The sequence below is a fragment of the Cydia amplana genome, chromosome 2, assembly GCF_948474715.1.
Source record: "Cydia amplana chromosome 2, ilCydAmpl1.1, whole genome shotgun sequence".
Taxonomy (NCBI): domain Eukaryota; kingdom Metazoa; phylum Arthropoda; class Insecta; order Lepidoptera; family Tortricidae; genus Cydia; species Cydia amplana.
In genome coordinates, this window is record NC_086070.1 from 8,093,901 (window position 1) to 8,117,537 (window position 23,637).

The 23,637-nt window shown below is 36.8% G+C and overlaps 1 protein-coding gene across 1 annotated transcript in view; it reads right to left on the bottom strand.

The window, feature by feature from the left end:
- Positions 1–437: 437 nt before the first annotated feature.
- Positions 438–23,637, bottom strand: part of LOC134658380 (lachesin-like) — a 44,549-nt gene continuing 21,349 nt past the window's right edge. Inside the window, exons 2-10 of the mRNA XM_063514059.1 lie at positions 15,831–15,934; positions 13,765–13,972; positions 12,453–12,608; positions 8,919–9,047; positions 6,647–6,784; positions 3,953–4,102; positions 3,741–3,809; positions 2,068–2,154; positions 438–633 (exon numbers count right to left, since the gene is read on the bottom strand). Of these exons, the coding sequence (XP_063370129.1) occupies positions 542–633; positions 2,068–2,154; positions 3,741–3,809; positions 3,953–4,102; positions 6,647–6,784; positions 8,919–9,047; positions 12,453–12,608; positions 13,765–13,972; positions 15,831–15,934 (1,133 nt within the window). The 3' untranslated portion in view covers positions 438–541. The remainder of the gene's footprint in view (positions 634–2,067; positions 2,155–3,740; positions 3,810–3,952; positions 4,103–6,646; positions 6,785–8,918; positions 9,048–12,452; positions 12,609–13,764; positions 13,973–15,830; positions 15,935–23,637) is intronic.

A 23,637-nucleotide genomic window follows, 5' to 3' on the forward strand; every position in this document is an offset into this window, starting at 1 on the left:
CTAACTCCTGTAACTATGCCAACCTTACTCTGCGTGGTACAATTACTGTCGGTGGCGACACGAGCACGCTCGATCAAAAATTACTGGCTGTTAAAAGGTTAATATGACAGCTACAAGGAATAACAGTTTTTAAAATTCGAACATATACTTAGACATAGCTGACTTTTGGAAAAAAACAACCGAAATTTGAAGACCTAAGTAGTTACGTACCTATACTAGCTCTTAAAATTCTCGGGTAACGGCACGCCGTTGCATTCATACGATACCTACTATTTCTACAACAACAAAATGAAAGTATACAACAACAATATAAACAAATAAACGTGTGAAACCAAAAATGTTGAACGAACATGCAAAACGGTGTATCCTTTGATTTCTATGAGAAATTTTATGACTACACCTCTCAATGTAATGTGAGTTTGCACATAACATAACAAGTAATATAATACAAATACAAATAGCAAATTGACTTATCCAAGATATCGTATCTCATTTAGCACAACGTCTGGTATTGGCACGATGTCGCGGAAGCGAGCGCGTGTCAGCTGGTCACAAGCAGCGCTGCCACTACTGCGACGACTCCGCAACGACCACGTGAAGAATGCGAAGATTGTGTGGAATCGTAATCAGTACCTGGCATGTATAAAAATATACAACGTGTCCCAAAATTCAACGATAAGCTGGCACCAGAAGATGGACCTGCTCATGACTACTCGAGGAAAAATAAAAAAAAATTGAAAAATTGTAGACATGGTCGTTAAATTTTTTTTTTTTTGTAATTCCATAATAAATTGAGATATTTTTTTTCTTTTTTTTCCTTGAGTAGTCATGAGCAGGTCCATCTTCTCGTGCCAGCTTATCGTTGAATTTTGGGACACGTGGTATAATCTCCATTATGTATGTTATAGGTGCGAGAGCTAATACGAAGTTGTTCAGTCAGTCCCGCTTCCTTTAACGTGATCAATACGTTAGTGTAGCTAAGTCATTAATTTGAGTAATATACATATGTGCATGTTTTCAAAACTTAATATACGAGTATAAGTCCTGAAATAATTATGAAATTCAAATTGCTTAAGGCATCTCGAAGTTAAGGTGGAATAAATAAGCTCACTCATACCCTGAAAATATTAAACTCTGTTTTTGGTTAGTCTAAGTATAAGTGGGTTTCAACAGAAATTGTGACAGAAACATTCTTATTTCTTATTGCACATGAAGTATAAGGAGCCTTCTCTGATAGAAAGCCACATAAGGTGTGATATACCTACAAAAATCACAAATATTTCTATGCTTCTAACGAGTATATCTGATTTACTATCTATTTAGAAGCGGAACTCTAATTATTTGTATGTATAAATAATGACTGTCTCTATTTATTTTAAACGGTAAACGGTGCATAACTCCATCCTAACCTTTTGAATGCCAAACGGCGCATCCATTTGCGGTGCCACTGACGCCACGGAGGTAAAATTTAGTTTTGTGAAAAAATAATGCCAACCTAAAAATGGGGTGTTTTTCAGTAGATTTTCATCAAAAAACGATCGACGTCAAATGCCGTCTTTGGCGTCGTTGTCATGATTTTGCGTTGACGTCAATTGCCGTCTGTGGCGTTCAAAAGGTTAATGTAGTAGTAGTAGTAGTAATCACTTTATTGTACACAACACAGGTTAATGCACTAGTAAGCAGACCAGGCGGTCTAGCATGAGTTGCGTTCTCGCGCGCGACTCCATACATCTGGCGCGACTTTAAGTATGGAGTCGCACGCGAGTACGCAACTCATGCTAGACCGTCTGATATTGTTACCCTTTGTTAAAATAATCGACACTATTATTTGAAACACTCCCATTGAAATTATCATTTGCATTACGAGTATGTAGGTACTGGCGCTGGCGGCATCACATGCTAATTTACCTAATTCCTGAGAAGGAATGTGTTAGTTCTTGAGATAAGTTTTCGCTCAGTAGGTACCTAAGTGTTTAAGTCTTAATATATTTTGATTTGATATTGAAATTCGTTAGGGAAATGACCCGGACTAGTAGGTAAATGTTAAAACTGCTTGTACCAACTCACCTCCTGAATCTTTCCACTCTTCAACCTCGTAATCTCCTATGACCCTGTTTTCGGCAGAGCCATCTCGCCAGCGACTTTTATTTTTACCTAAAAATACATACATTTTAATAAGAATTCAGTTTATTATTTAGTAGTGTTCCTTAAATACTCTCTTTGAAATATAAAAGCAATGTATATAACAACCGGTCAAGTACGAGTTAGATTCGCGTTGCGAAGTTTCCGTTGTTTCAATAAAATTAATCCTTAAAAAATATTTTTAGACTTAATAATATACAATCAAGTAAAGTTGCCATCAGATTTATCGGAGCTGCTAAGGTGCCGTCATCCTTCAGATACGGAACCCTCAAAACTATCAATTGCGAGGAAGGCTAAGGTAAGGCTTATATTGTCTTATTATTAGAAACGTCGCTAAGTCGTAAAAAGCGATCCGGAAAATTATTGCGTCATATTTATGAAGGTCTATGGAAGTGGGCTTTCAAGTCGCACATAACATATGATGCTATAAAGAGTATAAAGGAAAGCCCAAATCTATAACAATAAAAGGTACATTGGAAGTCAAAGCGCAAACAAAATCGCTTTTCCCACAATAATATTACTAACGACCCAATTGTACGGAAGCATTGGGCCGCGGCGGCAAAACCAATAAATACAAAATCCACCTTTTCTATCCGGCCGGGTGCAGGATCACGATGAATGAATGTATAAAATACGTGTAGGGATGGTTGAACTTTGTACTTCAGTAGACTTCTTCATAATAACGGTTTACAACGAATATTGTGTTGCGAAATTTAACAATTCCTACGTAGTTTCTGGCGGAAATAGAAATGATCCCGAACTCATGAAAAATTAAACCACATTACCTAGCGGATCTGATCAGCCCTCGAAGGGTTTCATTAACAACTTTCGTTACGGCATAATTTATGTCGATGAAACCAATTCGATTGAAGGTTATTTACTCAGTAAAGTCAGAACGGCTACAGTATATCTGAATAAATAGCATACAATGAAATACATATTTAGTAATTTTCTGATAAGTAAAAGTCTATTTAAAACTAGGCCATATTATTATGATCGCGCGTGATCTGAAGCAATCTTAGCACAGGCCGTGTTTAGTTTGGACAACAATCACCCCTTGTCGGAAGCCACATAATAGCTATGCTTCTTGCAGTTCAACATCGTGTTGTGAGACAATTTTAGTTGTTCCGATGTTAAGATGTTATACTGAACTGTTGATGTTATTTTACTGAACTTTCTTTTTTTGAGCTCTAGGTGACGAAATCACAAAGGAAATAATTTATGGTAACGCATATACCTAGTCATATTTTTTTTTCTGTTGATCAAACCGGACTGGTAAGAAAGTACCTATAGTATTTGTTAACATTATTATTATTACAACCATTATCATTATTAATTATGAAAATACACATAACATCTATTGATTGATTGTGATAGATCTTTAGGGCAACATAAGATAGAGTAGGTATGCGCAGAAAGGGAAGAGTCATAGAATGTATTGGTTCATTAAATTCCACGACTCGTCTCTTTCCGCACAGACTCTATATCTGTAGAGAATATTGTTTTTCGAGTGTACATAGATATGTTGACTCAAAAAACAATATTCTCTTTTTTCGTCACTTCTGTACAGAGTTGTTCCAAATATTAGTCCGTTTTACCTTTTTTCTTATCCGTAGATGTAGGGACGTAGTTAACAGCTGTGCTCGTCGTGGGTGGAGCAGTTATTTCTGGAAAAAAGTTAATGTTAAGTGCGAGTCTATGAAAATAAATTTAAATTTAAACCCGGCCCTAAAGCAGATTAGCCAATTACAATAAAATAGCTTTTGATATAAAATATTGTAATAATTAGGTACTTATTTTCAGTACGTACCATCGAGACGGATTAGTCCATCAGTTTCGCCGAGCGAGTTTTTAGCTACACAGCGGTATGATGAGAAGTCCCTGGATGATACTTTTCGTATCGTTAGCTTCATTTTCCTGCTGTATCCTTCGTCAATTAAATTCGTGATGTATTTGACTCCTGTTGACAAATACAATTAATTACCATCGAGAGGGATGCGCTACATGACAGCGCTACATGACTAAGTAAACATTAGGATCTTTTCACAACTAATAACATCTATACATATACTTGGCACTGATAAAATTAAGTTATATTCCAATAGTTTTATTAGTGTGAAACCGTCCAACTTTGCCCTGGAGGGTAAATATCTCCAACTTTTAATCGTTATGTTTACCCATACAAGTAATTATGTTGATAGTACCTCACTGGGAAAAGCCTACTAGAACAAAAATTTACGGTTTACATTATCATATTTTTATAACGACAAATACCTACAAGCTGTTAAATTCTTAAAAGCAGATTAACGATCGGCTGTCAATCCTGAGACGACTGAGACATTGTTTTGATTCTGGATTCATTATAATCAAATCTTCGGAACTTGTGTAATTCGATAATAATCATAAATTTTCTGTAAATTAAAATCAAGTCGAGGCAAGTTGAGCAGTTGTAAACAAATACAAATTTTGAGAGACGGTGTGAGAGAAATATTATATTTCAGATAACATAGCCAAGATCTATACGTTAATCATTGTTAAATTTGATACTGCGTAGCGACTACTTGTTGTACAATGGTTTAAAAAATGGAAGCAACTTTGGACGGACGGACGAGAAAGTAAAAACCTGTGCAATAATCTTTCAATGAAATGAGTATTTTTTTTTTAATTGGAGAAAGGAAGATAATAATATAGTTACATAAAGTTTGTTTTTGTACAGTATCCTAACGCATAGTCAACTATGTAGCATCTAAATTCACAGTAAAATAAGATGTAAAAGTTCAGCTCAGCAAAGGTTATTGCAAAATATGTAAATCTTTTATATAAAGCATACCTAAACCTCTCTCATGTATGTGGTATACATTTATTTCTCATTTGGCAGTTGTCTAGTTTAATCAGATTGTGAAGACAAGGGTTCTGAGGCCGTGACACAATTATCACTGTTGCCACGTGATGCCTATACGTATTTTGTAGCAATTAATAAAATAAGTAAATCCGTATCATTAAAGCCACATTGTATAGCTATAAAAAAGTTTAAAAGGATTTAAGATACATACATTAAATTATTCAGGGGAGAGTTAGTTATATTTATATCGTACCAGTTTTACTTAAACCTGGATATTTTGTTTATGAAGGTACTTAAGATACTTATAGAATTTATTAAATAATCTTAGATAAACATTTTTTTTTCGATTTAGCTAACGAGCTACAAAAGTAGAAGGTACAAAACCATCACCTCTAAAATTGTATCCATAATGAAATTTGCATGGTTTAAATACCAAGTACCTATTTATTGCAAGAAATCGAAATCGCACTCATAAAATTCAAAACCACTCGATCATTTAAATCGAATGTATGGCAGTATTTTTGTTTTGTAATAATATTCAATATAAAAATAGAAGCATAAACACTGATTTAAACTTTCACGATTTTTACACATTATTATATTGCAGCTGTCAAAAATCGTCAGGTGAACAAGTCTGCCGTGGCTGAGCATTTACTGGAGTCAGGACCAAACCACTGGATTGAGCTGCATAACCCAAAAATCCTGTCCACCGATCGTCATCAGCAGGAAAGTACGGGAAGCCATTGAAATCAAGAAACATAGTAATTTCAATCGGGACGAGGGCTTCAAGATCTCATCCACATGGAATCCAGTTATTAGTAAATGTAAGCGTAAACGAAAATCGACAGTCGATAAATCGAATATCGTTAGTGTTGTGTGTCGACAGAGTGACATCCCTGTTCAAGCTGATAAACAAGACCAAGTGCGGGTAGTTCGAAAAACTCGCGCGGTTAGAAGATGCTGATGTCAACTTAAGCCAGTCTTCTCCGAGACCACGGGGACAACGCCGTCCTCGAAACGTCGGAGGTAAATCTTAAAACTTAGATACGCGATTAAGTCCCGGTGTACAATAGAAGCATAAAACTAAGACAATTTTTAAATTCCACTCAAAAATACTGTTTATATTTGTAGTTAAATACTTTTAGTTGCCTATTTTTTGTTGTATCTAGATCACAAGTTATGTTGTTACAAACCCACGTTAAAAGTTAGATCAAGTTCAACGACAATATTTTTTTGCCGTATGCGGTGGCATACGACTAAAAATTTTTTTCGTTGAAATGGCATACAGAATACCACTAGTAACAACATTTTATAGAGCTTTATTTTGGTTCCTCACATGTAAATAAACATTTGATTTAACCGGCGATATAGCCGACTCCCCCCTATATGTTAAGCTTCGGCATTCGTGCTATTTTGCACATATTTGTTACTCTTAAATATATTTTTACCTATTTAGCAGAAAATAAAAAAAGTTCCACAATACCAACAGAAATAATAAAATAAGCTTCATAACAATTATAACGGGCCAACTAATCGTATCAATACTATTAAGTAGAGAGGCTCATCTGCTTCACTTATATGTTTTCGGCTTCCTTTTGTATAATACAGACGACAGATAATCTACGAGTATATACTACTTATAGTTGAAATATAAAATAATACCTGATATAATCATGTCTCCGCGATCAGTGGTCCAGTAGTTTATGGAGGAGGGGTAGGCTTCGGTGTGGCACTCCAGCACCACGTCTTGGCCCACGTAGGCGGCTTCCAGCTGGTTCGGGATCGATAACATCGGTGGGACTGCACACATGTTATTTTATTATTCATTTACTCCGTAATTCCGTCGTGTTTTTTAATTTATTTTGGAATATAGGTACAGTGTCGCTAATGAATGTAGACTCGCGAAGTTGAAGGAAATCGAATAATATGATACTACACATGTGTCGATATTTGCTTGTGATAAATAATTATATATTGTTAACCTACGAGTATCTTAAAAAGTAAAAATAAAAACAATGTTTCATAGTATTTGTATAATGAGTATTATGAGTATTATGACTGTTCATTTATACCTTAGATACCTACGAGTATGAAACATTCGTAGTGATTTTAATTCAAAAGCCGCTGATTTGGTTAATCGAGTAAAAATTACGTGAACGTTTTACGTATACCCGTGGAAATGAAGAGAGTCGAGAGCCCGAGAACACTCGAGATGTGGAATGTGAATTAAGGGGAAGACAGCGAGTCATTGGTTTCGGGGGCGAACGCGGAGGCGAGGCGAGCCCGGCGCGGGCGCGCGAGAGATAGTATCGCCATTATCGCGTCCGTACCGTATTCACGTCAGCATAATGCTCTAATTGGGCGCAATTACGGCCGATCCGGCGAAGGCGCCGTCAGGTAGAGACGCCGTGTCCTCGTAAATACTCGTTAACGACGCCCGCCCTGAGAAAAATAATATTTCTGAACGCTGACTCCCGCCAAAAGAAAACGACGTGAAAATGCTCACGTACTTACCAACGGAAGAATTTGAGGCCAAGTTAATGGGGCGGGCAAAATGTGCGGGCATTTTCTTTCTTCCTGATGAGGAAGTGATATTGGTACAATTTGCTTGGCTGCTGTTTTACGACCTCCATTCGCGCTGAGTGACGCGCGGGAGTCTTTACATTAAACTGCTAATTGATATTTATTTCATTCACTCCGTGACTTCGTGGCCGCCGTTCGGCTAAACGGCAAATGATATTAAATTAAATTATAAAACTCATTTGTATTACCATGCACGTTTAGAGTGAAAGTTATTTAATTAAGAATGTTGTTGATTTCGACATTACAAATTCCATGCTACATCAATAATTCAAGAGAACTTCACCAGCTTCTCATAAAGCGCATTTATTGAAAATACAGATCAGGATATTTATTCGATTATTATGCGGTAGTGAGTGGAAATAAAAGCCGAACTCTGACATACATTTCGGTACTTGTTACGAGAATTTCGTTATTCGTAGAAAAATAATCTATAACATTATAAACTATAAGACGTAAAGCGGTCAAAGGAGATGTATACTGTATGCTGCCACAACGTTATTGGTTTAAGAAACGGGAGCCGCCCCAATAAATATGTAGAATAAAATATATTTAATTATTTGCCCCTGATTTGTCAAATTACAGAGAACAGGCTATTATTGAATAATAAAGTAGACTGACTAATAATAGATACTTGGCGCTACTAGCAATACCCGGCCACCACCAGCTGACGACAACCACTACTTAATTGTCAGCTGACTTTTATCTTTCTTCAAGATCATATCTTTTCTGTAATATGATAAAATTTCAGTTAGGAAAAAATATCAATTTTTTTTGACGTTTTCTGTTCCTCTCTACCCACCGACGGAGCGGCAGGTGCCTTTCATCACTTTTATGAAGCTTTATTATGTATACAATTCCTTTAACTACTCTAGGGATACAACTGATATTTAAAGCTTCATGTCTTGACGTCTTCTTTGCAATTTATTCATGTTACCTACCTACTTATAAGCTAAATATATCCCTACATATCATTAATTTGTCCAATAGGTGGGAGAAGTTTAGTGTAATGTTCAATAGGCAGGAACACAGAACAAGTTAGAATAGCGATGCGAGCAGGGTACGTGTCGCCGCCGGTTTTGCGCAAACATGCCTTTTTGCGCCACAATAACCTTCAGATTAAGAAGCCAGACATCAAATCTGTCTAAAGGAGGCGTATCCATTCACCATGCACACAAGGCGCTAGCTAGTTTTTACTACTGTTGCGCGAGTGTTAGTAAATGTGGAGAGGAACAAGCGGCGATACCGGTTCCAATACTAACTGCGCGCGATAGTCATTCTAACCTCTTTAATATGATATGTTCTGTGGGCAGGAAGTACGAAAACATACACATAAGGAATATGTATAGCTTACATTGCACCATGAGCATGACACGCTTGCTGATAGAAGGTGGAACGCCGTTGCTCGCAATGCACAGGTACGCGCCCATGTGCAGACGCGACACCTTCGATATTGTCAGGTTCTCTCCGTCCACCACGTTCACTGCCCAACAAAGAACATCAACATTCAATGGAAGCTCTCGTAATGTTACCGTGAAACACTACTTAATTACGTGCTTTTGAAAATTCCAAACCAAAATTGGAACCGGTACCCTTTATCGTACCGGTCATGTTAGTTCTTTCCCTTATTACGATTTTTATTTCCATACATTTCAATAATTTTCCTGTAACTGTAGGCATAAACCAGGAGGTTAAGTCGATCTAAATCTCAAATCTTGTTGATATGAATCTCGTCCGTATTTTTATATTGGTGCGCGAGAGATGCACAGATACGTATCAGTTTCTATTTATGATGATTTGATGATATTTTAAAAGTTTGAATAGGTCTATAAAGAGGAGTACCAAAAAAAAAATCTGCATAGGTAGGTAAAGTTGCATGTTCCATCAGTTTTGTTCGTATTTTAGTTTTATGCATACGAAAACTGTGATCGTAATTTAAAACATCGAAATATAAAGTTGAACTTGCCTGGTCGCTGCTGTTACTATAATTTTCAGACATCCGTAATTTTTGAAAGTCGTTGGACCGTCTACATTATCGGATGTGAAACAAATTAAACTTTGTTAGTGTAACTAATATCTACTCTTATGTCATATTCTAAATTTTGGACGCAGTCGAAGCTAATAAATTAATTGCTAGTTTTGTCTGTACAAAGTACTACAAAGTAGAAGTAGAGTGAATTTCATTGCTAGATTAATTATTACGGTATTTCTGCTGCTGACTGTACATGAAACAAAAAATTCAATGCAAAATCCAATATAATCCAGTAGTGCTTGATGTATATACAGGGTGAATCCTAAGTCGTGAAGTGAAATTTGTGTTTCTTACTGTTTAACTTTAGCTTAAACATGTGGAGGTGACAATATGCAAAAATATGTAAACGTTGTTTGTTAATTCGTTAATAAAAAAATAGCATCGATTGCAGACGTTTCTGCTTGTTAAAAATAAAAAATAAAAAAAATGTTTTAAATTTACTGTACTGAGTCTCATGGTCACCCTAATTGCCACGTTAAACTGTCGTAGACCCATACCATGTTACTAAGATTAATCATTTAACCTTTTTGTATTTGCTGGTAAGAACGTTGAAAAAAGATTAAATTGACAATGACAAAATCAAAAGTCATAATGTCATAACATTACGCTACGAATTTAAACTGAAATAATAATAATTAATATCAATTCGCGTTTAAAATGCCGGCTGCATATCTAAGTTACACTTTTATTGAACGTTTCGATATGGTAAGACCACGCTCGAACGAATGTACCTACAGAGCAAACACGGGAAGGATTTCGAGATCATTTTCAACGTGACGTCCGTAGTTACTTGGATTATGAATACCCTGAACGCTGGGTAGGCCGAAATGGATCCATACACCACCGCGTAGTCTTGACTTAACTTTCGACGAAGTAAAGGCCGACGAATTCGAACTAAGGAGAGTATAGGGTGACCATGATCAATAAGTTTAATTCTTTGCTACTAGAGTTAATGCAATGAATTTGCCTTAAAATACTGTGATAGAAACAAACATTTCTGTTTACGACTTAGGTTTCACCCTGTATACTTGTATAGCAAGCGTGCATTTAAACCATAGAAAGTAGCATCGTATAGAAGTGGTCTACGCGTGCCTCCGTGAGGGACAAAACATACGCAATGCGACGCTATGATTGGTCGAATTTATTTGTTGCCCACCATAATCCATACTAATTTATGGTGGGGAATAAAAAGAAATGTGAGACTGTGACAAGGACAATCAATAATATCGATTTTGCTGCTACTCCTACTGAAAGATACATAAGACTATCCCGTTCTGTCAGTTATCCCCACCACTCATGCCCAATCCAGTTTAATACTAGATTCATGATTTAAACTAATTACAAATAAATACAAACCGTACACCACAGCAATGAAACGAATCTCGAGCGTAAACAATAAAGTAAATAGGGTAGTGACCAGAAGACAATAATAAACCAGTATATTCTAGTGCTATCTATCTCGATTGTTGATTCAATTGTGCAAATATTTCTGCTATGCGATGATTGTACAATTTGGTCTTATTGTGCGAAACAATCGCTTCAAGTCGTCCTCATTCCGCCGGAAGGTCTTTCCCGAACCATTGCCCAGAAATTCACTTCAACAAAATAGCTTCGCTTTATCCCCTTCTAGAAACATATTTTAGGACGGAGACGGACTGATAATATTCGCGCTTCGATTATGCAATCGAGGGTTAGGTAGAGGGTTTTCGAGTTGCCCTCGTCGAGTGCCGTCCGTGGGTCCATTCACGTGAACTCCGGCTTGTACTTTCGCGCTCCAGAGATTTCCTTTTATTTCATCTGTTTTGTTTCTCCGCGAGAGAGCTAACGCCATCATAACGATCGAACACTCGTGAATTCGACCGGTTATTTGTTGGAAAAATAAGTGCTTCCAGCTGAATTTGATAATGGTGTATGTTTTCGAACAGCAAGTTAAATCGAGGATGAAGCGACATTTTACTGGCCAATCATTTAAAGTATATCGCTCACATAATACTACGTTGTGTATAGAGTATAACTGTAATGAATGTATTGAAATGATCACGTGTACCTATAAGTAAAAAAACCGGCCAAGTGCGAGTCGGACTCGCGCACGGAGGGTTCCGCACCATCAACAAAAAATAGAGCAAAACAAGCAAAAAAACGGTCACCCATCCAAGTACTGACCCCGCCCGACTTTGCTTAACTTCGGTCAAAAATCACGTTTGTTGTATGGGAGCCCCACTTAAATCTTTATTTTATTCTGTTTTTAGTATTTGTTGTTATAGCGGCAACAAAAATACATCTGTGAAAATTTCAACTGTCTAGCTATCACGGTTCGTGAGATACAGCCTGGTGACAGACGGACGGACGGACGGACGGACGGACGGACGGACGGACGGACAGCGGAGTCTTAGTAATAGGGTCCCGTTTTTACCTTTTGGGTACGGAACCCTAAAAATGTGTCAGAATCACAGATGATAACGAAAAGATCAATAGCATTTTTTACTTTTGACGTTAACGTCTAACGACCGTCACCGATTAACTCACATTTATACGTAGACTGGTCTATCGCGAAATTTATCACCTACACGCTATCATGAGTTGACATTTACGTTAGCGACTGTGTGAACGCGATCGCATTCGTAAACGTCATGTGCCAACTGCCAACTCGTGGTACGAAACCATCATTTTAGTTGTGCATTTTGGTGAGTTTATATTTGTGTTGTTAGTGACATCGATACAAATCTTTTATTGAATATGATTTTTTTATTATTTTACCGCTGTGGTCGTAGTGGCCTAGTAGTTATGGCATCTGGTTCGATCTCAGCACTGTGTAGAGGCCTTGGCTAAGTAGTTTTGTAAATTATTAATACTGACCTGATTCACCGTTGCAGTTGAACTCCTGGCCATCCTCGCGACGCCACATGACGTAGGGCTCGGGGTAGCCCGTGGCGCGGCACACCATGGTGACGTTTGTTCCCTCGCGCACCACCATATCCGTCGATGTCATGTTGTCGATGATCACAGGCGGAACTAACCATAAAAACATTGATATAATGTAAGACTAGAAGTACGCTCGAAAAAGCTTCTTAATTAATGATTAGACGGGTAAACTCTATATATTCTCTGGTTTAGTTACACTGTATATTACGCAGTAGTTTTTCACATACGACTGTATCTTTCTATGAAAATGTGGGCATAAAAACGAGAATTGTTTCGGATTATTTCATCTTGCTAAACACTGTAGGTTTAAAATACAATGGGCTTAAAATATTACGTGCCTATGTTACACATAGATGTGATAATACAAATTTTAAGGCAATTTTTGTCTGTTTATTTTGATGTGTAGAGTGATTTTGATCAAACAATATTATTACTACCGCAGTTCTATCTGGTAAATAGTTAAACTCGTAAATAGTTAATGTGAGAGTGTTTCCTCAAAGGCATCCCCGGCGGTCTGCGTCCTTTCAGTCCGTGGTTCTGTCGTATCCAAGCCTTTGCTTAGTCACGTAATCCCTACTGGGCAATCACGATCCAGTTTTTAGCTTATAAATTCAAGCTTAACAGAGTATACTGCAACCTGAAATATGTCTATTCTTATTCTTCCTCGCATAACGTATCAGCATTGCGATACAACGAGGAAATGCCGCCAGCATCCTTGGTACAATCCCTCAAGGGCCTATTTTAGATTAATGTTAATTATTAATTTAGTTTAGTATTACCACTATGTATCAATTATAATTATCTAAATAAATGATTTTATGAGTTTTCGTGTTGATTTTTCTATTTAACATCCTTGTACTTGTATAATTATGTCTATGGTTTCGCCTTCTAGAACTTTTTATATACAAATTAGAGACACCCACCTACTTATGTCATGCGATACTCTATGAGTATATGTATGGGCAAGTGCTTTAGTATACTCGTACAAGTGCCTGTCGAAAATTGTACCTTTAGATATTGCCGGTATTGAAATAACCACGCACGGAAAAGTATTGTAATTTTTTTGTTTCGTAATTTGTGACCCGAATACAAATCTACTTAGGTAATTGTAAAATAACCTCGTCCTTTTTTGTAGTTGGTTAAAAAATTGTGATTTTGATGACTATGTTGACAGTTTTTGATTTAATATCAAAATAAAGTCTATTACAAAGTTCTCCTGAATGCCGGTCTAGGTATGCGTACTTACCCACGACCTGGAGGTATCCTTTCCTGGAGCGCATGGGGTCGGTGTTGACCTGGCACATGTACCACCCGCGGTCCACCTCCTGCACGCTCTTGATGTGCAGGTACCAGGAGCGGTGGTCGTTGTATGACAGGCTGATGCGCGGGTTCTGCGTTATGATGTTATGGTGGATGCTCAGGATCGTCTGCGTGTCAACACGGACCCATGCCACCTAAGAAAAGCGTTACAAGTTTTGAATGAACTGTTCGATCAAGAAAACAAAATACTATGTTGAAAATTACAAGTCGGAATCCAAACTTGTGACTTCTAAGTTATTAATATTCTGCATTCTAAACAGTTTGACGGATTTAATAGAACTAAACAAACGTGTTATATAGTTTAGATTCGATCTGACTAGTTCGCGATCATCGTACTAAGTGATGGAGAGAAAGGTCAGGGAAGGGTGTGTGTGAATAATATTTTTAGTGAGTGGAAAATGATAGCTTTAAGCCGATTAAAACTTTCAAAGCTATAAAACAATTAGCGTGCTGGATCATTATATGCACACAACTTTGTAAATCTCAAAGGTAAGATCCACTTAGGATTTTACAACTAGCAATTAATTATTAAAACCAGACACCCAGCTAGAGAGAATTTAAACGCTGCACGTATAAATCATGCTCTAATTTCACTAACTAGTCGCCCTGCATGATTAATATCAGGCGAATCGTGCATTCCAAGCAAAGTGATATTAAGTTGGCTTGTTAAAACTTCCTCGCGAGCGCCAATGACGTGCAGCGTGCTCGGCGCGATTTCCAGAGATAAAACACCAGCTCGTTATTATTATTACTGATGGTGTTATCCTACTCACTACAATAAAATAAAACTTGTATATTAAATAAATAGTAAACATTTGCACTTGACAGATACATGATTCGTATCTTACGAGTACCTACTACTGAAGTTGCTTTTATACATGTGACAATATAATATTGAAGTAGGTAAAACTTGCTCGATCTATTGCAATTCTGTTACGGATATTCATCCCATCCGATCCGGCAATAAGTGTGGCTTTTAGCGTGGAGCGCTGCACGTTGGGACCGATCGCATATCGCGTTCTTCGTGTATTATAAATTCAAAACAGTTTTAATATTACCAAAGTTGAAAGGGTTACCAATTCCACTACCGACAGCAAAATGTAGCCGGTATTTTGATATTTTACAAGGAACAATAACATCTAAGAAAAAGCAAATGTTGTCTCTTTCAGCGACATTTAAAAACCTTAGCCGTCGACCGCAATAACTGGCGTCTATTTCAACGACTAGGTACAGACGGAAAAGTGAACAAGTACAATAAAAAAACTTAATCGACAAAATAATAATTATCCAAACTGCTCACAAAATTTCACAAATCCGAAGTCTCGTGCGAGAACTTTCCCCATAGTAAACAAAAGAGACACCAACTAGAATATTGTAAAACTTTTTGGTTTAGGTAATGAAATGAATAAATATATCTTATTTTTTTTGAAGTGAAAACTTCTTTAGCGGCGCTGGGCACTTTTTGAGGTGGGGAAAAAATGATAAACTCGAGACAGCGTAAGGCGATCACGTGACCATAAGGGGCGTAAGGCGATCACGTGACCATAAGCCCCGTAAAGTGGCCACTCATAATTTAAATGGCATTTAAATCAATAAAGAAAAACTCAATGTTATTTGACATTTATGTTGCGGACTCCTTTTCAAGACTCTTTACCTATGTTCAAATAATTTGACGTTGTCATGGCAGTATGTAAATAAACATATCAATGAAAAAGTGTGATATTATTTGAGAATGATAATAATATATAATAAATAAATAGAATACCTCCGCTAAACGTATGTATCGTGTTACCGGGCGTCGGTAACATAGTGAGGTGAGTTTTCACTTCTATCGGCACTCCCGGAGTGCAACCGTTGTTTTTATTTTTTATAGTAAACGGAGAACGTTCTCGAGAACGGCACAACTCTACAAGAATATATATAATCCAAACGCCGGTGATAATCTAAATTATGCATGGTAGCCTCTGTGCTGAAATACGAGTATTATCTTACCTTATAGCCCCGTAAGTCTTCGACAACGCATGCGAGCAGAGCGTCGCGGCCCACCGTCACCGTCACGTTGGTTACTGGCTCCACGAACCGCGGGAACAGGGATTCTGTAACAAGGAACAGTTTACTTGCATCATTATCATACACTTTATAAAACAAAGTCCCTCGCCGCGTCTGTCTGTGTGTATGTAAACTCAAAAACGAAAACTGTCTCAATCCTAGATTTTTGTCCATAGCTCCAGAAATTGTTAGAACCCTGTCAACAGTCACATTTCTTCAGCCATGTTACTGTTGACAGCTGACAGATCATATCAAAAATAAATTCAGTTATTACAATCAGAACAAGCCTTCCGCTTGCCTTTCCATCCCTGCGCCGTGTGCTCGTCGCGTAACACACCCTCCCTGTTCCTATTGCTCGAGCTCGAAATGTACGAATATAGTTACTTCAATAAATAGTAACTGTCAACGTAGACCAGAGCCCGTACCATGAGTCATTGACAGTGTCAAAACTGACATAAACGCTTTCGAGAACGTAATTTACTATCTATTCATCTCGTTTGCACTAATATGCGAGTACGAGCGAGATGCATAGAAAGTAAATTACGTTCTCGATGACGTTTATGTCAGTGCCAAACTGGTGGTAGTGGTACTAAATTGTCCAAACCTATCTACCTAAAATGAAACTAAAAGAGCCCATTTTCTTATGTTTTTTTCGTAAGTTCTATAGTACTATTGAGACAATTTTATCTCCTTTCCCTATCAAAAAAAAAGTTAAATATTATTAAATAAAAATATTTATTTCATTGTATCGTAAATTTAAATAGGTGCCATTAGTTATCCTGGTATATTTTCATTAAAATATAAAATGTCGTAAGCATAAAAATGTTTTTTTTTGTATATACAAAACAAACCTCTTTAAAATTTAATAATCATCGCAATTAAATGAATTTGGGCGAAGTAACATCAATACGATTTAAATTGAATTGACGAGGTTCCAAATGAATTGCAAAACAATCAGCAGAAAGTGTTCGAATAATAGCGAACGTATTTTGAAATAATTGAAAACACTAATTGCTACAGGATAGTATATAACATAGTACATACGAGTATTTGCGACATAAAACAAGCAATCAATCAAAACTTGCATTAAACTTGTCTCCAACAAATACTGTCTAGCAGGTGTCTAGTTGAAGTTTATTGATCGTCACCATGACTCGATAGATAGTCGGGCGACCTTTTCAAACGGCCATTTTTATTTATTCATCGTGGTAAAGCGAATGCTTGCCTTGCTCTTGTGGCGCCGAAGCACGCCGAAGAAGGCCAATTATTAAAAACTCTTACATTGATTGAATATGATGGCACAAATTTAGAGTTACAATTTTAAATGGAATACGATGTTTGACTGACTAAAAGTAACTTTTTTTTACACAGTTGGGACTAGTAAATCATTTTAACTTTAAATTCAGAGTTACAATTTTGAATGGAATACGATGTTTGACTGACTAAAAGTAACTTTTTTTACACAGTTGGGACTAGTAAATCATCTTAGCTTTAAATTGGGCCCCATTCAGCAGAAATTATGGAATTTAGCAGGTATGTAGCTTTTGTAGAAAAACAAGCAACAACGGTTGCACTCCGGGAGTGCCGATAGAAGTGAAAATTCACCTCACTATGTTACCGACGCCCGGTAACACTGCACATACGTTTAGCGGAGGTATTCTATTTATTTATTATATATTATTATCATTCTCAAATAAGATCATACTTTTTCATTGACATGTTTATTTACATACTGCCATGACAACGTCAAATCATTTGAACATAGGTAAAGTCTTGAAAAGGAGTCCGCAACATACCTACATGTCAAAGAACATTGAGTTTTTCTTTATTGATTTAAATGCCATTTAAATTATGAGTGGCCTTACGGTGGCCTTACGACCTTACGGGGCTTACGGTCACGTGATCGCCTTACGCCCCTTACGGTCACGTGATCGCCTTAGGCTGTCTCGAGTTTATCATTATTTCCCCACCTCAAAAAGTGCCCAGCGCCGCTAAAGAAGTTTTCACTTCAAAAAAACGGAACTTTATTACCATTCGAATTATTCAGACCCAGCTATCGGCAAAATCGGTTGATTGTGTTGCTAGCCAATTTCGGATTGCCTCGTTTGTTTTCTACCAGCTGCAAATTGCTCTGAGCTATCTAAACACAAGATGTATGTAGATACGGATAAATTGATCTCCCTACAATATCTTTTGATGGCCTGTAAACAATTGTTTCTGCTCATGAGATTACGGTATGACCGCTGGTTTAAGCTATATTACATAGTTGTTTATGGTATTTCTTGACATATTTTATGCTTCCTTAAATAGTTCAAACTAGTTTCTACACCACATCCCCACCTCATCCCCATAGGATAAAAACTATCCTATGTCCTTTTCTACACAGGAGGTAGCCATTGGAATTCTGTGATAAATCAAGGCAACCGAATTGTGTTTGGGGTTATTAGAACATTTTCGATAAGTATTAGTTGTCCTTGGAAAGAAAACACAGTGGTAAGCAATAAAAGCTTGTATCAAAATTAAATGTATGACTTATTCAATTTATGATTCATGAAATTCCTTTAACCAACAAATAAATGCGCAAAAGACTTTTCACTTGTCAATTTGACTTATCAGTGTTTAGAGTTGATTCAGTAGTAACGTCACATCACAGCTAATGTGATACACATGTCGATACGCACGACGACGTGGCAAAGCCTGCAACAATCTATTTAGGCTAAACAACCTGAGACACGGAAAAATATCCGCGAATGATTGATGAGTGTGAACGCGAATAGAACAAATCCATCCGAGCCCCATCAATCTTTAGGCACGGCGGGCCCTCCCCGCAAGCGACGTCGCCGACTCTAATGAAAGAAGAGCTTACCGAGCAACGAATAAACAATCGCGAAATGTTGTTTCGAATACACCGCGAAGACTGATGATCGAAGGAATGTGCTTTTAAACTAGCCATGAACTTCTTTCGTAATTTACTAGCTCGGAGGATTTATTGCTGGCGTCTTAGCGGAAAACGCGGTAATGTATACTGGGTCAGGTATATTTTATTTAAATTTTTGGGTTATTTATTATTGCTAGGTTGTTGTTTAAGTATTTTGAACGCTAAACACTTGTTTTAAGGTTCTAAAGAGGTCACACGGATTTTTCTGTTAAATGGAACTTTATCCTAAATTCACGGTGAAGCATTAAAGTACCTGCCATATCTTGCTTTGCGCAATCAGTTGCGACTACGAGCTGCGTCATATGCTACAAACTGCCGAAATAATTGTAATATACCTAACTTATTATAGAGTCGTTAATTAACGTTTTACTAATTATTTTAGTTTTACAGTCGTGCAATGAAAATCGTATAAAATTATGATACGAAAAATTCCTCGAGTAAACAAATATAATATTCAAATAACCAACACTCCTGTAATACAAATAACAACTAAAAGAAAAATACCTCAAAAAATATTTAGAGTTATATTTTCCCATTTTAAGAACATTACAGTATTCCCTACTGGATAGAATTTTGCAAAGTGATAGAAGTCAGGATAACAAGTAATTTACATCAAATAAATAAATAAAAAACTTTCATTAATTTTATTAAGCTCTCTACTGATAAATTACTAGGCTAAGCTAAGAGGTATCTTGTTGAAAGTCTCATCATGCTTATTTTATGATAATATAAAACAACAGATTAATAAGGCAATTATGTACCTACAAGTTTTATGAAAGAAGTCCGCTAATTAATTAAAAATTATCGGATAAGTAAAAATAATGGTCATCAGCAAAATCTTAAGAAAATTTATGAGGAACTTATTATCATTTTTATCAGATTTCAGATATTTTCCTGGAACTTTTGACTTTTCCTATATTTAATTTTGTCACTTTCGATGGTACTTTTTTTTTGGATATCTGTTATATTTACGGAATAATCGCATGGAAATACTTAACGATAACGTACACCGATAATTGCGAGCCCAGCGAGTGGAGTGACTTTGACGAATCAATCGCAGCGTGCAAAGTTCAGTGCTCGGACTGGATTACTATCGAAGGTGGAATGCAATTAACACGGCGCCATATTGTCAACTGAGACACATATTCGAATCAGACATTCAAGGAGACGTTTGCTTACATTTAAGGATGACACACGCTAGACCAGTGGTTCCTAATCTTTTCAGTCCGGTCACCCCTATGACTATAACTAGGGAACCTGATTTTACCCCTCCTCCCTACCCTACCCTCAATGGTAATAAAAAAATAAAACGTATACGTTTCTTGTATTGTCATATTAGATTAGCTTATTACCCCCGTAAAATACCAGTTTTACCCCCACGGGGGTAATTACCCCCAGGTTAGGAACCACTGCGCTAGACCATCAACCGCTAGACCGCCGGACCCCGGGCCGAGGCGACAGACGTGTCATTTTGGAAAAGTAAGCTTTGTAATAGCAATATCACTTCCAATTGAGATTAAGTTGAAATTATCCTACCATTGAGCAGATAATTCACTAAATAAACTTACCTAATACCGGGTGGGGCAACATTAAGTAACTAAGTTTCGATATTTAATGATACCGTTTCAAATTATATAAATGATATAATGTATTTAAATAACCGTGGGAGTAGAGAAATATTGACAACTGGGTGATTCTTAAATTGTGTCCAGAAATATTTTTTTTCATACAAGTTTTTATTTTTCACATATTGTTATACATATTAAAAGAACATACAAAAAGCAAATTTTTGATGTATATGGTCAAGCTTAATACCCACAGGATAGGTAAACAAAATTAGTACATAAACACGGTTGTGACAAAGTGTCCCTCAGTCGTGACATTTCGGCATTTTGGCGGTCAACTCCACTATTTTGATTTATATAATTATTTTAACATGGCCTAAGTTACTACCATGACTACGACAAACCTAATGTAATGACAGCTTATACGTTGAAATATGTCAAACTATAAATGCTGTAGAGCGTGACAAAGAAGTGGATACACATCATACATACATACACGCGAAAAACATTTTTCTGCTTTGGTGGCAAATGATCCATAGCTAATAAAATACAATTTCTAAAGAGTACATATGCCTCTAAATTAATCAAACGAATTAAGAATTTCACGACCACGTGTCTATATGGCACAAACGTGGACTCAAAAGTCCGTGGCGGTGACAGATTTTTGAGGCCACGGTCGTGACAATTTGGAACATGTTCGGTATTACTTAAAAATTACCTTCTACTTTGCAAATGTTAAATAACTAGCTTAATCTTCAATGTATGACGTATATCTTATGTAACACTGATTTAAACTTTCACGATTTTTACACATTATTAAATTATACAACGGGACTTAATCGCGTATCTAAGTTTTAAGATTTACCTCCGACGTTTCGAGGACGGCGTTGTCCCCGTGGTCTCGGAGAAGACTGGCTTAAGTTGACATCAGCATCGTCTAACCGCGCGAGTTTTTCGAACTACCCGCACTTGGTCTTGTTTATCCGCTATGAGATCTTGAAACCCTCGTCCCGATTGAAATTACTATGTTTTTTGATTTCAAAAAACATAGTAATTTCAATTTGATTTGATTGAAATCAAAAAACATAGTAATTTCAATCGGGACGAGGGTTTCAAGATCTCATCCACATGGAATCCAGTCATTAGTAAATGTAAGCGTAAACGAATATCGACAGTCGATAAATCGAATATCGTTAGTGTTGTGTGTCGACAGAGTGACATCCCTAGTGCGCAAAACGTTCAAGCGGATAAACAAGACCAAGTGCGGGTAGTTCGAAAAACTCGCGCGGTTAGACGATGCTGATGTCAACTTAAGCCAGTCTTCTCCGAGACCACGGGGACAACGCCGTCCTCGAAACGTCGGAGGTAAATCTTAAAACTTAGATACGCGATTAAGTCCCGTTGTATAATTTAATAATGTATATCTTATGTTATAAACAATAACGTGAAACTGGTACTTATTTTTAAATTTCAAACACGGCGGTGACGCGTTAAGGTTTACTATTTTTACAAATTAATACAAATAAATAATTTTCTACAAAACTTCTCCCATCTGCCATTTGCAAATCTGAAAACAACACAGTGTTGTCGTTCTTAAAAAACTTTAAAAAGGCTGCCAGTAATAAAGATAATTTTCTACCGAGTACCGCATGTTTATATTACCACACGCGGCGGTGACACGAAAACTGACCACAAAATGTATGTTGTTTGAAACTGTATAAAGTCATTATATATCCATACAATTTTTAAACCGTGTTGTAGAACAAAGATTATTGTTTTATGTTTGATATAAATTCTTGCAAAATCACTTCATATTTAAAAAAAAAAAAAATAAGATCACAAAATCCGGGGAAATCAAACTACACGTCCGTAACATTTCGAACTTGTAAATTTTTTAAATTTGTTTTTACTACTCTTAGGACAATAAATTTAGGTTGACCTAAAACTAGAGGTAAATTGCTAAGTATATAATATATAGAGTTTACTTATTTTCTTAAAAATATATGCTATTCTTACGTGTTACACAAAAAAGACAAGAATAAGAATTACCCAACTGTCCGAGGTAAAAGTAGGTCCGGGGTACAATAGTTATTTGTACAACAAGAGATCAAAGTTTGATATTTCTTCGAGTGCTTATTTTGAGTCCCGTGCAAGCGAAAGATTCTATACTATTATATATAAGATTCTATATAATTTAGAATCTTGAGCGTAGTAAGGGACTCAAAAGCGCACGAGATGTAAATAACTTTGATCTCGTGTAGTTCACAAAAGTTTTCACCTCAGCAGTGAGAACATATTAGAGAACCCGAAAAATGTATTCCTTCTTCATTACTTACCTCTATTCACTCATGTTTTCTTAAGGATGGAAGAATGGATGATGATGACCAACAATTAAGTTTTCACCTCAGCAGCTCGAACAAGGGTACTTTGCTACTTAAAAACAGTGAGCAAAATCGCATTTTGCTCACTGAGTGAGCAAAATCGCATTTTGCTCATTTTGTCCTGCGCAGTGAGCAAAATGCGATTTTGCTCACTGTTTTTAAGTAGCAAAGTACCCTTGTTCGAGCTGCTGAGGTGAAAAAAATATTTGTAAAACTTTGTATTTAGGTATCATTTTCAGGTACATGAGTACCTGAAAATCGGTGGAGTTAGGTATGAATCATTTTCAGGTACTCATGTACCTGAAAATGATTCATACCTAACTCCACCGATTATGAATCTCATTTTGACTGAAGTATGATTTAATTATACAAATGAACCCTATCAGTGGCATAGGAGGGTTTAATAGACCAGTGCTTGGAACACGATTACGCGCGGCCGGTTCATCAAGTCGTAAGTGGTCAACACGTGCCGCCCGCGCCGCGCCGTGCGCGTGTCCCTGCCCGTGCCCGCGTATTTGCCTAATTGCCACAGTGCGCTGTGACAAAAGTCCGGCCGGACACCCACGCAAATTAGATTTTCTTCCCAACCGTACGTATTGTGCCTTAGTTACCTCTTTTATCTTAAATTGACTGCGGCTCTAATTGAAAAATTCATCAGAGAACCATTGTGCGGTTATATTTTAAATGCGGGTGTGACAACTTAATTATGAAGTTGTTTTTTGTGAGAGAGTTTACGGTCTGTTCATTTATAAATAAATTACTGTTTAGTTATTAACTCGGATGGATGTTATTCCTAGTATAAGTACTACGTACTGACCAATTATAATATGCGTGGTTTTATAAACGCATTAATCCGTTGATGAAAT